Source organism: Venturia canescens, chromosome 1, assembly GCF_019457755.1.
Source record: "Venturia canescens isolate UGA chromosome 1, ASM1945775v1, whole genome shotgun sequence".
NCBI lineage: Eukaryota > Metazoa > Arthropoda > Insecta > Hymenoptera > Ichneumonidae > Venturia > Venturia canescens.
Window position 1 is genome coordinate 32,213,901 of NC_057421.1, and position 16,640 is coordinate 32,230,540.

At 41.2% G+C, this 16,640-nt stretch overlaps 1 protein-coding gene and 1 long non-coding RNA gene across 4 annotated transcripts in view; one reads left to right on the plus strand and one right to left on the minus strand.

The window, feature by feature from the left end:
• Window positions 1-16,640, minus strand: part of Mhcl (Myosin heavy chain-like) — a 133,771-nt gene that overhangs the window by 12,184 nt on the left and 104,947 nt on the right. For all 3 annotated transcript variants that reach the window (XM_043427529.1, XM_043427518.1, XM_043427538.1), the window contains 3 exons: window positions 1,158-1,286; window positions 494-637; window positions 191-280 (listed from right to left, as the gene is read on the minus strand). In XM_043427529.1, the coding sequence (XP_043283464.1) occupies window positions 191-280; window positions 494-637; window positions 1,158-1,286 (363 nt within the window). The remainder of the gene's footprint in view (window positions 1-190; window positions 281-493; window positions 638-1,157; window positions 1,287-16,640) is intronic.
• LOC122415456 (uncharacterized) lies at window positions 5,959-8,095 on the plus strand. Its single transcript, XR_006261932.1, has 3 exons — window positions 5,959-6,281; window positions 6,621-6,822; window positions 7,351-8,095. It is a non-coding gene; the product is annotated as an uncharacterized lncRNA (long non-coding RNA).

Consider the following 16,640-nt stretch of genomic DNA (forward strand, 5'->3'; position numbering starts at 1 on the left):
AGTGTTATCGTCTCCGTTTTCAAGTGCCCGATGATTGCGCCTTCAAACAATTTCCTTTTTCTTGCGAGTTAATTCATACGAATAAATCAAAGTTATTCCCATCCCAATTGAACCTTTTCAGTTGCGATTATTTGATTTACTGTACAACTGTGTCGTTGTCCTGTCAATAAGTACATCAATTCGAACCTACCTTGGCCTCGAGTTTGTCGTTGTCATGTTTCAAATGATTTCTCTCTTGCTCTAGCCTCTCGACTTTTGCTCTCAGCACCTCCAATTCCTCCTGCACAAAAGCACAAAGAACGTCAAGATTTTTGGCCCGAGATCAGGATAGTTTCAAAAAGTCAAGGCGATCCGATGGTGTATTCGCACAAGAATAAGCGTGTGTTTCAAGTATTTATTGAGAAAAACCTTCCGAGCTTGTTGTTCAACGCTTCCCGTTAATCCCGAAATTTTCACGATTTTCTTATTTTATTATTTTAATTTCGCATCTTACCGTTCGAGCTTTCAATTGATCTTCGGTGCGATGAACGTTGAGCAAAGGCGCTACTTTCACGTACAATCTCCACCATGGCCATTCGCGAACCGACATAAGTTTTCTTACGTTTCTCTGTATGCATCTCACCGCTAAATCTTGAAGCTAGAAAACCAAACGAAAGCATTGAAATCTTTCAGTCAACTTTCATTTTCCTTCGATAATGAATTAGATTGGTTCTGAATTTCGCGTTCCAGTGCTCGGCGATATCATCGCCTTAGAGCAACTCAGACTCGACGCACCGATTCCTCGAAAATAATTCACATTTGAATAACAGATTCACACGAGCCAACTAATCGATTCAAGCCAAATTTCAATTCAGTAAGAACAGCAATTTCTAAATATTTCTTTAATCAAGTGATAAATATCAACTTGAGGGTATTTTTTTCTCAAAATACTTTAGATTTAGATTTTTAGTTAATACAGAATTTTAAGTGGTCAGACACGAAGATGAAGAGTTCCTTTTTCAAATAAATAAACTTCTTGCCCTGAGAGATAATTAGTTATAATAATCCTTCATTATTTTGCCGTTATTAAAGTTTATTTAACAAATAATCATAGAAAAAATAACGACTCTATAACTAAGATATAGAGCAGTAATAAAATTGAACGATGAAATAATTACCTTGAGTGTATTGAGTTTTCTGCGAGCCAGATAACCTCGGCATCTCGCTTGAAGTAGAATAATGTGTCCCGTAAGTTTCTCGTCTCGCTGAGACTCGAGTCGTTCCAGAGCTCCAGACCGGAAGAATATCTGTCGATGTGAAAGAGGCGTGAAGTTAAATTAGGATTCTCGAAGAATTATAAATTCTTCGGTAAATTGCATATTCTAATAACGTGGATCGTTACGCGAGGAGAATTATTTGCGCCGGATAAACGAGATACCGAAGTTGCTTAAGATAGTTAGCCGTCACGCTCGGTATCATTAGGTCAAGAGGACCTGGAGGTCGTCGAGATCACTGACTTGGCGGGTAATGCTCGGAGAAAAAATAATTTATTGCGTAATTATAAAAATTTAATAACTAGGACATTTTATAAAATTGTAAAAACGTTAAAATGACTCAGTTCCTGGAGTGCATCGTATTGTTCATCGCACGGATATTGTGATGAGGCAAAAACGCCCTACGTATTTGGCAGTTAACGAATTGAAAGAGATTTTTTTTTTTTGGCGTTTTAAGGAAATGACCTGTTCTCTGTTGACCTCCAACGGAGACCTCTTGATCTTGGCGCTCGGTGAAGGGCCCGAAGCTGCACTATCCTCGAATCTTCCAACGCCCGTGATTCTCTTATTGTTGCTCTTGGAACTTTCTTCCCAGCTGTCGATGCTGCTTGCACCGCTGGACGTTGAAATGCTACTCTTGAGGGTCCTTTTTTTCACTTCGTCTGGTACGAACCTCCGGACAATCGGTGTGGCGTCGAAAACTTCGATTGTTCTTTCGAGACTGGAATCGAGATCGTGAATAATTTCTTTGAGAAATCTCTCGCTCTTCTGTAGGCTCTTGAGCTCCTGATGAGAATCTTCCTTCCACTCGACCTCATTCTCGTTACTTATGTGACCACTGTCCTCGGAACAGTTTCCATCGGACGCGTAACCGTTGCTCTTCTCGTCCTTGTCCTTCTCCTTTTTGATGATGTTCACCTGGTCGATCATCGTTGCCGAGGGATCTTTCATTTTCTGCCAATTCTCCTGTATCGTTTGTTCTTTTTGAGGCTCCGTATTCTTGCAATTGAAAAAATTCACCAGATGAACAATATCTTTGGTTCTATTGACATTGCCAATGGACTTTCTCGTTTCCGGCTCCGGTGGATTGGCGGCGTTTACTTTTTTCGTAAGATTAACCGTCGCGCTGTTAATTCTCGGTGTTGTACAAGGTTTCGGTTTGACATCCGGTGCTTCAGTCATTTGACAACGTCTTATTTGTTTTTCCCAATTTTTTCGAATTTCTTGGATACTTATTTCCGATTCCCTTCGCGAATGGAGACTCTCTTGACTCTTGGCTATATTTCGACTGTTTTCGAGAACGGCAGAACTACTCGGACGATTTTCTTTGTTGGAGATAACGTTTCCGGTATTTCTCAAATCGGTTCTGCTCTCCGGCAAATTAATTCTAGCAGTGCTCGAACTGAGACTCGTAGGGTTGATCGCAATTGGTTCCTCGGTCAAATCATCGTCGTCGTCGTCGTCGTCGTCGTCCAACTGCGCCATTAATTCTGCAGCTCTCTTTTCCAAATCATACGACGTGCGCAGTTCTAACGTGGACGATGTCATTCTCGTAGCTTCTTTCTTTGATTTGTCCTTATCGGAGATCAATGGATCTCCCCGAGAGGCAAAGGGCTTGCTGCTACCTTTTAAATTTTCATAAATTGGACCGGATCCAGAAATATTTGTGTCATTTTTTTCATGCCTGACTGCATTGACTTCCCGGAAGTTTTCGTAAATATTATTGACGCTCGGAGCTTTGTCAATTTCGTCAAAATCAATGATTCTTGGGCGCAATTTCTCAGCGAATCGATCTACGCTCGATAGATCGGCGAGAGATGAGCCCAAATGAACTTGGCTACCGCTGCCAAAGTGCTGAGTAAAGAGGGGTATTTTACTGGGTCTGAGGCCTGATACGGACCGCGCCCTGGACATTCTGCCGCAGTTTGAACCATCCGATGGTACGTTCCACAAGCTGGTCGTACGATTAAGATTACTCTTAACAATTCCTGGACTTTTCTCGTATCTAAGATCCTTTTTAGGCTCCATAGAGCCGGTGCTCTGACGATAAACACGTTTACCGATACCCACGGGATCGCCGGAGGTTGCGCAGGTATGATCAGAGTCTACTGGTACGTTCCAAAGACTCGTGGAGCGACTGAGACATTTTTTGCGTATACCTTCCGGTTTCCTCGGCACTTTTTCCGGTGTGCAGGTGAGACCTTTTTTCAGTAGCGCTCTGTCTTCGAGTATCGTGCACGACGCGGACATTCCGTCTTTAGCACGTTTCTTCGTATCAATTTTCGTCATCGAAGTACTCGTTAGTGGAATTTTGTTTGTTGAACTGGCAATTCTTCCCGTGCTCGCTGATCTCGATGTCGTAACCGAGGATATCTCCTCTCTCGGTGATATTTGAACGATCGTGACATTGCTTTGATTTCTAGAGGGCGTACGATTCGTCGTTCTGGTTGTAACCATCGGTGATCTGGTGATTCCGGTGACTGGGCCTTTCTTTCCTACACTCTGAGAGTTTTCAATTCTGCCTGCGCATGTCGGCCTTGGCGTAGGCGTTGGCTTTGAAACATTTGGACTGCTCTTCGCCTTGGAGAGTCTCGTTGCACCCGGCCATGCTTGACCACCGGTTCCGAGTCTCTGAACACCCCCGCCTACTCTTGGCCAATTTTTCGTTGAAGACATCTCTCGTCGGTGATTTTACGGACTCTGAGGGCGATCCAGGAGGAGAGGACTCGACCAGACCGTTATCCGTTAGCCGGCCTCACCGAATTCTCGCACCTCCCTTCGAACTTTCCGAATCAAGATCTCGTCTTCTTTCGTACGTGGATGTTCGCGTACGTATGAATGAGTACTCACTATAAGCGTTTCTATATATATATATATGAGTATGTATATACGTTACGTATGCCCGGAGTGTTTTTGCAGTAACCCAATGATTCTCACTCACTGAAGATGCTCCCGGGATTGCCTTCTTTGCCTTTCCAAATGCCGGTCATCTCTCCTCTCGCTCCTGCGTCACACTTTGATTCGGGACTCGAGACAATTTTTTTTCCTGCTTTTCTCATCCGTTTTATACCCTCGGAATCTCTATTCCCACAATTTTTCTACTATTTTCGTGCTTCGAGCTATAGCTCTGGATAAAAGGACGTTCGAATGAAAATTTTCTCGTCGTCGTCGTAATTATCGAAGTCTCGTAACTTTATCGCGAATGTTCCACCGCGACGCACGCTAGTCGAATCACAGCGTCAAGTGTAAGAAGAACGGCGAGCACGAGGAGAGTGTTGTGTATACATGTGTGTCGTTATCGCTCGGGGGTCGAGTTTGTGAATGAACTCCGACGAAGATCCGTTGGAATTCTCTGTCAACTCGATAGCGATGCACGATGAGGAGTTTGCCGGTATTATATGGTACGACGGATAATACACGACGAGTATACGGTTATTGTTTTACTTTAATTTTTTAACGTATGAACGACAGACACTCCACTCTTTGCTGTTTTTCCATTTACGTTGCAACACTCGATGAAAGCTGCTGTCTGGATCCCTTTGTGTATTGCGCCTCGAGCCGCTATATCTATCACACGCAACATTCAAGACAACGCATTACTTGGCACCATTTCTCGATGGGAACGCACGGATACGTAATATGTAGCAGAGAATTCGAGATCTTGTTCTGTTTCGTTCATCTTCTCCTATCATACCTCGATCTTCTATTGTTTCGTTTCTTTCTTTTTCTCTGTGTGTTCGCTTTCGCTCCTTCTTCTTTCTCATTCACCTCGAAGCTACAGAATTTCATCCAAGAATGGACTCGTAAGATCGCCCGTGGCCAATGAGGACACCTGTACCTCGGCTACTTTCCTACGAGTTTACCGTTATCGATATCGTAAACCACACAGCTCGCGCTCTCCCGCGTCCGTTGCCCACCGCCGCGGCCTAATGTGTGGGACCTCATGATTGTTATTAGTTCTCTCGTATTAATGTACGTGTACCTGCGTATGTGTGTGCGTGTGAATTTATGGGTACCTTCGAGAATCGATTATTAAAGTGAAATCGGGCCAGAAAACTCATTAGGAACAGCGGACGAGGGGAAACGTTATTGTGTTATCAATACATGCTGAATTTTCGACTTGCCTTCGGAATAACTCTAATGAGATTGCTTACTATTCCGCCACATGATCATGCAAAATTAAACGCTAATCCAATCGTATGTGAAAACTTGTTACGAAGTACTTTAGACGTTAATTACTTGAATGTGGATTAGAATCTTCAATTGGAAATGTATGAAAACATTTCTTTATCATCAGGATTTACGAGATCTCTGAACGAAACTCACTGTACTGATAAATTGTGCAGTGCATTTCAAGAGAGAATAAAAACGATTGATAGCAACGAATCAATGAAATAGTTCTTTGCAAAAATGAAAATTTTACACTTGGAAAAGTTGGACAGGCAAAAAAAAACTAGAAAATGAATAATGAGCTTATCATAGAAAAAGCGAACTGTGAAACTCAAGTAACGAGCAAACGAAATTTGTTGAAATTTCTATTTTAAAATGTCACTAAACATTCTCGGATTCTCTGCACATATTTTGCAGGAAAAAATGCCTAAAATGGGTCTCCTTACTTCAACTCGTAACGTAAAGAAAAACTCATATATCACTGTATCGCGATCACTGGGCATGCAAATAACTCAATAAAAATGTGTAGAAAAAATAAGATAAACTTGGTATTGAATCCGGTCCGTGGCTCGTCTTAGTAAAATCGCGATCAAAGACGCTTTCAATCGATTTCGTTCGTAGCCGATCGTGGCTGCAAGCGCGACCAACGTATACTGAGTTCAGGAGCGAAGCTCGGATTTTCAGGGGGACTTGGTGAGCCGCTCGTGTGTCAGGTGCGCTACGAGATATCTTCTCCCCTTCCCACGCGTCCCATAGCCATTCTATTGGCGGCAATCGCACGCTGCTGGTGGCGGCGGTATCTCGGCTTGTCTTACCGTATGTGCGGGACGAAGAAGAGAAACGTGGATAAGTGCATGTGTACGCATTTTCAAAATGAGATATATACGATCCTCCTCGACTGACAGGAGATCGCATTAGTGAAGAACTCGCACACACCTTCGAGTCTGTATCTCCGTAAGTGCCGGTATGTGATGATGAATTCAGATACATAAGAAGGCACACGAGCAAGTCGTATACGAGTACTTGACACACAAAGAGGAAATTAGTAGAAAAAGGATTGGTTGGAGCGAAGACTCGAAGTTGTGGGTGCGTTCGATTCAACATTTTTTTTAGTAACAACTAATTATTTAAGGCCTTACAGGCGTGCAGAATTTTCAAAAAAAATATTTTTTTTACCGATTATTATTCTCGTTTTAGGCGTATTTCTGGGAACATCGATTGTAAAAATTCCCCGTAGATCGAAAATTTTATTATAGAAAACGTGACGGATTAACGAGAGTCTGATGCGCGCAGGTAGACGTCTCTTGTTTGAGGCAGCTGGTCTCGGAGCCTTTTAGCCTGCTGTCGATTCTTTAGTTATCCTATATTACGTATAGGGACGTGGAATGGGAGATTAGACGTAAGTTAAAAAAATAAATTAAAAAATTCATAAAGTTCTTGCTTTAGGTGCGCGCGACTTGGAGCGAAACGCACTTGAAACTTTAAATGGGTTTCTCTCAAAACTACTTTTTGTGGCACGGTCTGCACGATAACTCATACAGTTTTCAATATTATTTGATGCTTTTTTTTTTAATATTCGAAATCGTTTTCTCTGTAGTCTGTCGAGACGGATTTTTGATATTGTGATTAAATAATTTTATAAACGTAATTAAAGTGTGACATTTTTTACACAAAATGTATACTTTTTTAAACTGCCGTAAATTGCTAAATTTTTCAAATTTCAAAAATCCGGCTCGACAAGCTATAACTAAAACTTTATTTTACAAGAATTTTTTTTACGCTTTACAGATCTATCAACATTTGAGAAAAAAAAATGCAATAAATTTGTTTATACAGTTTAAATACTATAATAAAAAATGTGTAACGATAATTATTTTATTAATTTCTATTGCCATCTCTTCTAAAAACAGTTTTATTTTTATTTTAGCACTTTTTGGGCGCTGCTCGACGAAAGATCGACCAAAGCCTCTGCCTCTCTGTCGGTGAATTATTGTAGGAGAAGAAAGTTGCCTTATTATTTTTTCATGGTGTACTCTTCTGAAATATCTTTTTCTTTCGTACGATATTTACTGTTATTTCCTCGAACAACAATCCTTAACCGCGATGCTTTTCAGCCACGGAAGGAACTGAAATCGGGTTGATTGAACGAGTGGGTCTCGAAGTGTCAAATATCAACTTTACCCAATTTATTTTTCTAGATCTCATCGTACAGTGGTGACCCATCGATTACTCCCTTCGAGCAATCAAAACGTTTGTTGACCCAACAGAAAAATTGTCTCGTCACGAGCAGCAAGAATGTTTCCCCCGAGGGAATGTACAGTAAGGCTCATTTAAAAATAACGCTACGCTTAATACCGGCGTCTCATTTCTGTTTTGTAGCACGTTGTAACGCGACAAACTATAATATAAATCTATGTCAATACAACGCGATAATCCATATCTAATTCGCCAAAATCTCATCAATTCTGCAGTCAAGTGGCTTATCATTGCAAAGCTTTCGATAATCAAGAGAAAATGGTTCATCAGTAAATTTCACGAATGTAGCAAACACGGCGATAAAAGGCAATGAACATTTAGGTGTTTGCATATCGATACTTTCACCTGTACTAATGACAGTTGGTTTCACCGGCTCAATTGACATTAACATGGGGATAAAAGCTGAGCAAGCGAGCCTGTCACCCTCGAACGAAGAGATTCCTGTTCCTCTTCAATTCGTATGATAACGTATGAAATTCTGAGATGCTTTTGAATATTCTTGGAAAAGAAACTCGCGTGAGGCGAAACGCGAAAAAAACTAGCATCTTTCCAAGTGTGTTTGGGACGCGGATTGTGTACATTTGACTAGCAAACTCGATCTTGTTTGCAAAGAAAAAAGGTCAGGCGTGGAGTATCCTCGTAGACCAACAAATATATTATGTACACGTAAGCATGACGAAGACGAGAGAAAAGACGGGGGAGAGTAAGGGGGTTGGTCAGGGATAAATAAGCTAGGAAGGATGAGAAGATTCAGGACGAGAGAGCCAGCAGAGCGCCGGTATTCACCGGTGTACATACCGGCAAAAGGAAATCGAGGAGCACCTCGAGATGGAAATGTGTGTGCAACAGGTACATCCGAGAGAATTCATCTTTCGAGAAGTTCTTGAGCTTGTTCGTCCATGAGCGCAGCGTTTCGTTGTGTACGAGACAGTCCAGCACGAATGTTAGATTGAACGTGTAGTTGACAGTCCGCCTGAATAAAACATTGTGTATATGGGACATTCCAGGCTCAATTTAGGCCTTTGTTACTTCAATTATTGACTTTTGCACTATTAGCATGACCATTGTAAGACGACCGTCATCATTCTATTGATTAATTAAACTTGCAACAACCACTGGGATAATGGACCTGCCCGACACAATACATGCGAGCCGATTTTTTTTATGAATGATTTTATTGCTGAGAATTATTTCACGTTGCTGCAGCCCCCTCCGCGTCGATGTCTTACAGCCACCAACTAATGCGCGTGAAACGTTGGCACAGATACTAATATTCGTAAACACCAATCTACACCCAAATTCCGCACTTCCATTCAATTGGCGACTGAAGTTAGGCGCACTTTTAAAAAGTAACTTTGAAGAGATTCCGAAATATTAATTTCTCGAATTGAAGCAAAAAGTATTTGACTTGTTCGGAAAATGAAAGTAAAATATTGAATTGGATCGAAAGTTGGTCGATCCTGAGTTGCTGAAAGATAGAAATATTTCCAAAGATAAGATTTATTTCCAATAAATTACAATGAAATCACTGTACCTATGATTGGATTGAAAATGATATTTTTGATGCTCCTATGACCCAGAATGTCCCATATGCGTGCTTATATTGTGTGTATATGTGTTTATCCGTAAGTAGAGAACTAAAGGAACTGCAAGTGCGGCCGGATCGACAACCGGTCTCCTCGTCGTCGGAGCTCTCTCGGCGCATTATCTTGAAGAAGCTCGCTCTTCAGAGGCTGTACTCTTTCCTCGCTTCTCTCTTTCTCTTTTTCTTTTTCTTTCCATCTCCCTCCCTTCTGCTCACTCACTCGCTCACTCACTCATTATTCGACTTATTTATTTTTCCTCTTCGTTGGGCTCTTTTCTTCGGCTTTTTTTCATCTTCCTCCTAAGCGTCACGAGTACCACACACGTCCGACGAACTGTCGTGCGCGCCGCGATGAACTTTTGAGATCCTCTCGAGGCCACAAAAGCTACATTGTATAGCGTACACACGTATTAAAGATGACGAAGATTGAAGAGGAAGAATGGACGAGGAGTGATCTCAACGAGCGAAATAGACGTGCAAATATTGCGATTCGTATCCATCGCATGAAAGACAACATTTATACAAAATTATACTTTGTTGTTATTGAGAAAACATTGATACGTGTGTGTGCATCAATATTTAATCTGTCGCATCACAGAGCGATTCTCTCATGGAACCGAGACTTGGGAGTAAGGCAATTAATTCTCAAAACAAAATGACATAATTAGGGAGTTGACGTATGATAATTTAGATTGATTGGTCGAGCGCTGCACGAGGACCAACGAATTCGTTACATATCGTTCCATTTGTCACTTCCCCGAGGCGCTCCCCGTTCCACAATTTTATCTCTTGTCTCTGAAAACCTGGAGACTCGTAAATATTGCGCTCACATAAACGTACGATAGAAATCCGTTGATACACTTTTTATCCCGGCGTACGTTCCTCTTCGAGAGCTCGAGATGATGGAGCGATTACAACCCTGTTAATATCGCCCCGGGCTCCTTCGCTGGCGTAACCGGAAGTCGGATCATCGGTGAAGAATTATTGGCTTGCCAGACGCGCACTGTGGCGTAGATTTTAAACTATTGATTACAATGGAACTCTGAAGGCTCTTGGGGTAAGTTGTATATCGCGACATGATCGACTAAATTTATATACTTTCAGAGATCAAGAACTAAAGATGCTTACTCCGAAAGAAGTTCACTCCTAATGGAAATTAAATTCTCTCGTTAAGAGATTTCTAAATGATGACACTTTTATGGAGGTTTGAAAAAAATTTCAAAATGTCGAGAAAAACATTTTTTTTTCAGCTGTGAACCTGAATGGCTGAGCATGTAAATAGTGAGAGTACTCACACTGCAGTCTCGTAATCACGCGTAATGCAAAATATATTGCTTCCTAGAAGAAGCAAAGATTGCGGAATGCGTTCTTCCTCGTGGAAAGAATAAATGAATTTGAAGTAAGAAACGAGAAAGCGACGTAAACTTCCTTGTTCGTTTCGTCGACTGAATTTTCGGTTTTGCCTCGGGTTTTGTGGGACCGCACATTCGCTTATTGATTGCGCGTTAACATGAAACTGGAAAGGCAATAATTCGCGTGTCAAAAAGTGGCTAGAGATTGGTAATGAAGATAAGGAAATCGTGCGCTTTCGTTACGAGAGTTAAATATTTGTTATTGGAACGAGAATTGGCTGGAAAGTTCAGAGCGACTCGTTTTGATTATTCGGGCATTGCCCGGGAGAGTTCGAGAAAACGAGTTTCGTTCGTAAAACCCGGCCGGCAAACACGCATATATACGCGTGTGTAAAAATATGTATATAGGCATAAATAAACGGGTGTATATACGATATGCTCGCGCATATGCGTGTGCGACACACCTGGCGATTTCAGCATCCCGAAACTTTTCACCGCGAAAACTTTCGCCTCCCTCGAGTCGCGTCTGCGTCTCATTATATTACTGATGAGTATACCGAGTCGTGGTTTTGTTCAACGCATACCAGCATGCTGATTCGCATAAATAAGACGAGGCAAAAGGAGTTGTAACTTATATTGCTGCGCATTTTTTTTCCTCTCCGCGTCGTTCCATCCTCAGGGTAATCGCGTTTCGTCATACGTGGGCAGGAAGTAATCGAATGCGACGGCGAAGCGCGGCAGCAAAAAGTTTTCCTCGTTCGATGAAAGCTCCGCGACAAGAGACGAACAAATTTGAATAAACCGCAATAATACTTAAACTGATACTCATGGAATTGCTCGAGCGCGCAAACATTACTGTATTAAGTCTGTATTAAGACGGAGATACTCGAGAGACGGATTAACGAAAAGAAGAAAAACTGTGACGGGAGGTGAAACGAGAGAAAATATTTAATAACACCGTGGGTGCGGGGCCACTGAAAATAATTATTCACCGGACTCTCTCACCGGGCCATGCCGGAGAAAGGTGAATATCGCGCCCAAAACATTGTTCGACAGATCATTGCACGCGTACCAACATATCTGTATTCAACGTATGTCTACATCGACGTGCATAAGTCTTGAAATATACTTTTCCAAGTGTATCGACCAATCGGATACGCTACACAACCACTTTCTCTCGGACGTCTATCATCCAGACGGATAGAGGAAAACGAATGTGGTGTTATTACGATTTCAAAAGGACGAAGAGCGCGAACCCTGATCAATTCCTGTTTAACACAGTGAGTAAAAAAAATAAAAATATTTTTGAAAATATATGTCAAAGCACGACTAATTGACGATGGCCTACAATATTTTTCAACTGTCCACTAGAATTTTCAACGATCATAAATAAAGCTTGCGCAGGGATCGAGGATAATTTAAGAGTGCGGATGAAAATATCTTTGGAGAACTTATTGCCACGAGTTGGATAATAAAAACGATGAAAAATTTCGAATAATCAGATTGTTAAACTCTATCAATCGGCAACGACGATGAGATACTGTAAATGTCCAGTTAGCTTTTCGTACACGGACTCTATAAATTTGCCGTGTTATAAAACAAGTAAAAATGATACGAAAATCGTGCTCCTTGAGGCAGAAAAGTCAACGCGCGTTATTTACAGCGCCCATAAAGAAAATCGATGACGTTCGAGTAATCGACTCGAAAATCTCTTTAGCACCCGCTCCAGCAGCAGCCTCTGTTACTCCCAAAAAAAGTGAGCATAACAAGGAGAGGAAGCAACAAGAAAAACGCGATGTGCGAACGGTCAATAAAATGTGCAACGCTCATTGATAAGAGCTTTGCGATCTCACTAATAATCATACAAACATCGAGAGTAATCGCAACATCCGGCCATTCGAGACTAACGTTATCTTCGAAGCGGGACACTTAACATCTTTATAAGCATATAGAAAACCGGTGCGCGCGTCCGGACAAAATATAAGCTCGATCAATATATAAATAAGAAGGAGAAAAAGGAGAGAAAAAATTGGCCATGCCTGGGAGTTTTGTGGTCTGCAAGATTGCCGATGCACACGCTCGATGCCGTAATCTGGCCGATGTGTAACCGTATACGCTTTGTGCACGGGCTCGCGGGTACATCGCAAAAGAGAGAGAAAGATTCCTGGCGACGAACACGAAGAACAGAACTGAGAGCTCTGTCTCTTCGGAACGCCACAGTGATAACTGCGCTACACGAGAGAAGTGCAACCATAATCGGTCGTCCGAGCCTCGAGATACACACATACGTATCTTCGTAGATATAGTTATACATTTAAGGATGCAACATCCGCGTGTACAAAGTGTCCAAAAAGTCACGTCTTACGGGACACGGGCTAGGCAAATTACAGTCTTCCAAGATAAGGAAAGTTCTCGTAATATTTTCCAGTCGGGATACAGTTGATGAGTAATCACGAACCATGCATGTTATCCAATCCGCGCGATGAATGCGGTTTACGGTGAGAAAAAAAATTGTTGATTCAATAGCAACATCGATGTTATTGTAAGAGTTTAAGCTTGCGACGATCGTTTGGTAAATATTTACTTTATTCACTTTTGCTCAAAATAGTCTTAACATTTTTTTCCAGCATTATTATCAATAACGAATAATACCGCGATCAATTTTAGGGAGGGGGAAGGTACAAAAACCAAAAAAAAAAAAATTTTGAAAAGTCCGAAAGAAATTTCAATTTCTTCCCTATATTCAAACCCATCCAACGATTCCGCACACACATCCGAGCATTATTCTCAATAAAAAATATTATCGCGATTAATTTTAAGGAGGGAAAACGGGAAAAAAGAACATATAATTTTTTTATCCCTTAGTTTGTAAACTGTTTTTGGCAACGCCAAAATCTGTTATTTTTATCGAGCACGGCAGGATCACTTCCCGTTCAAACACCCCGTGATTTTCCAAAAAAGTTATACTTTCAGATTCCGTTTGAAATTTAACGATTGCTTCTGTAAGCGACAAGGAACACCCGTCACACATGATTATTCCGTGTATACTGTTCAAATTGAAATCGTTGACATTCATACTTTGTGGCCAGACACGTGAACATTATGCCGTTGTTTACTTTTTTTTCATTCCATTGAATGATACTACGTAAACTTTACTATCGTTCATATTATTCTATTGTATTTGTAACAACAAACAATTGTTGTTGGGTGACTCCGGAACGCATCTTTGAATATAGCGAAGAAACTGAAGTTTCTTTCGGACTTTTTCAAAATATTTTTCTTTTGGTTTTTGTACCTTCCCCCTCCCTAAAATTGATCGCGATATTATTTTTTATCGTTAATAATGCTCGAAAAATAATTTTCCATGCTTTTTAGGAAAGTGAATAAAGTAAATATTTACCACAGCTAAGAATATTCTTCCTCAGAGGTTTATTCTTATCCGAACTATATTTTTCACCGTTGAATCACAAATATCGGCACACCTCATATATTTTAATATAGAAGGAACTTCGACTCCTCGTGGAACTTTATCGCATGTACGTGCCTCGCTAAACTGCCGGTTACGCTTTTCTTAACGCCCTCCCAGCTAGCATTATATTCTATATACCAGTCAAGTACGGTACAAACTCATAGTTGTGGCTTTTGCCTCGTCGCGTCTCTCGCGTGCATCAGCTATCCTCGATTTTACCTCGAGCTAGGCTGCCTCTTATTCGCAACGGCCATAGCCCGGCTAAGCCGTCTTCTCGCGTGTGTTGCCGATACCCATAAGAGAGCGCTATAAAACTGGCGGATTATAACGTACGGCCTACATATCGAGGACTCAGCACCAAAGTCACGAAATAAGTTACAATCCATATGCACAAGAGATTTTATAATCGTCTCTGGTTTTATGTCCAAAGTTGTACACCGCGGATGTTATTTCTATATCATTTTTCATGCGTGCCGGTAAAGTAACTTGAACAATAGACGTAAAAGCAGCGAGCATGCGTGAAAGAATGAAAAAATAAATGAAGGAGTTTATTGGCCATTGAAGTACTCCGAAAGAAGACTAACTTTCTTATATACGCACTGAATGAAGATTCGCATTGAAACAAAAGTGTCTCGAGACATAAATCTTCTCGCGATTATATCTTTCGAACGGATATTTTTCATCGCTACATTATTCTATGTCTGCAAAATTCGAATTCAAGTATGTGCAATTCGAATCTCATGTATAATTGACGTTCAATATTCTCAACACTTTTGAATTCACTTACTATCGATGAATGACCTGGGAACCTATACCGGACTAAGAGCACACTGAAGCTCGCGTCGTCGCGAGGAATCGTTGAACGAAATTTTGTATGCTGGGTTTTCTTATTGCAACGCTAACAAGAATTTAAGCACGCAGAACCAGGAAGGAGACGTGTTCCTATGAAAACTCAATCCCAAAAAAAGCGAAAAATAATACCGACAATTTTAATCGATAAATAATGCTTTGGGTAAAGAGAAAATGTACATATGGCGAATGTAAATGAAATAATAAGGTAAAAAACTCATCGAGAAACGTCGATGACTTGCATCCCTCCGCGTTCTTTTCGAGGCTCGTGACACGGCGAACCGATCCGTAATTGCATTATGAAATCACGCATAGGCTCTGCTGTGCATTATACTCTCCTTCTCGATCAGACTGTTCGCGGATGATGTCGACGTGAAACTTAACGAGCTGCCGAGAACTCCAGAGACGAATGAATTTCTCTACGTTCGAACGTGATCATCCGAGTTATACACACGGAGACTCGTTTTGAAAAGAACGAGGAAAAAGCACTCTGCTCGGGCGAACGATCAGACTCTGGCGCGTACCTCTAAGCCACATGTATCTCGACAATGTTATCGTGAAATTTTGTATTAACAAGATTCGCGAGCTACGAACACTGCAAACAAATTAATTGGAAAGATGACCAGACACATTGTGCGTGCAGCTCGACCGCTCGTACCGTAGCGAAAGTTTAATTTTTTTGCATTTATACGGTTTTGCTCACTGTCGACAAAAAATTCAGCCAACGGATTAGAAAAAATTATTTTTTTTGGATCTTCAGTTTCTTTTGGAAGGACGACAAGAATTGCTATTTGTAGCGACACGTATTTTTCAATCTCATAATTTATAGATAACTATATACAGAAAAAAAAAATAAATTGTGCCTTTTAATTTTTTTCAGAGTGACAAATTTTTATTAGATTTATGGATCACTAACACTTTCTGCTATGGGAGCAAAAAAAAAAAAATTTCACTTGACGATTTTTGGGAAAAAAATTTTTTTTCAATCTGAAATTGGAAAAAATTATTATTTTTTTTTTTTTTTGATTTACCAACGATTTCCGTTGGAGCCCCGCGGGGGAAAAAATATCGATTTTTTTTGCATCACCTTGAGCAGTATATAATTTTCGCTGCCTTAATGAATGAATTATTGAAGTAACGCCGCATGAACGCAACAGCCGTTCGAAACTGTAGCGAATTCGCGTTAAATTTGAGAAGAACAAACGAAGTAAGCGCAAAAAGTGAAAAAAGAGTAGAAAAAAAACATCGAAAGGCGGGAATAAAAATCTGCGAATCGAATGGATTTTGATTGAGAAGGCTGCTTTCACGATCCGAGTGCCTTTCGATGATCATTGTAAGTCTCTTTTTCCTGAGTTCTCCTTTCTCTCTTGGCGTTTCAACATTCTCTTTGAGATGCACGTGGGAGAGAGAAAAGTACCTAAGGGAATTGAGGAAGGTTTATACGGCGGGGACACACAGAGCGTGTGGTAGCCAGGGTGAGAGCTCGGAAGATTCTCTCGTTGGCAAAGTCGATCGCTGGATCCGGACTCTCGCTCGCGAGAGGAACGCGCTCGCGGAACGAAAGGGGGCCATTACGAACGATCGGGAGAGACAACACACGCAGAGGATGTCGGGGGCCCGGGTATATATACGAAAGAGGGTAATTTATAACGCGAGACTGTCAGGCTGCACGTTCGTCGCTCCTCTCGTTGGCTGTCGTTGCTGTT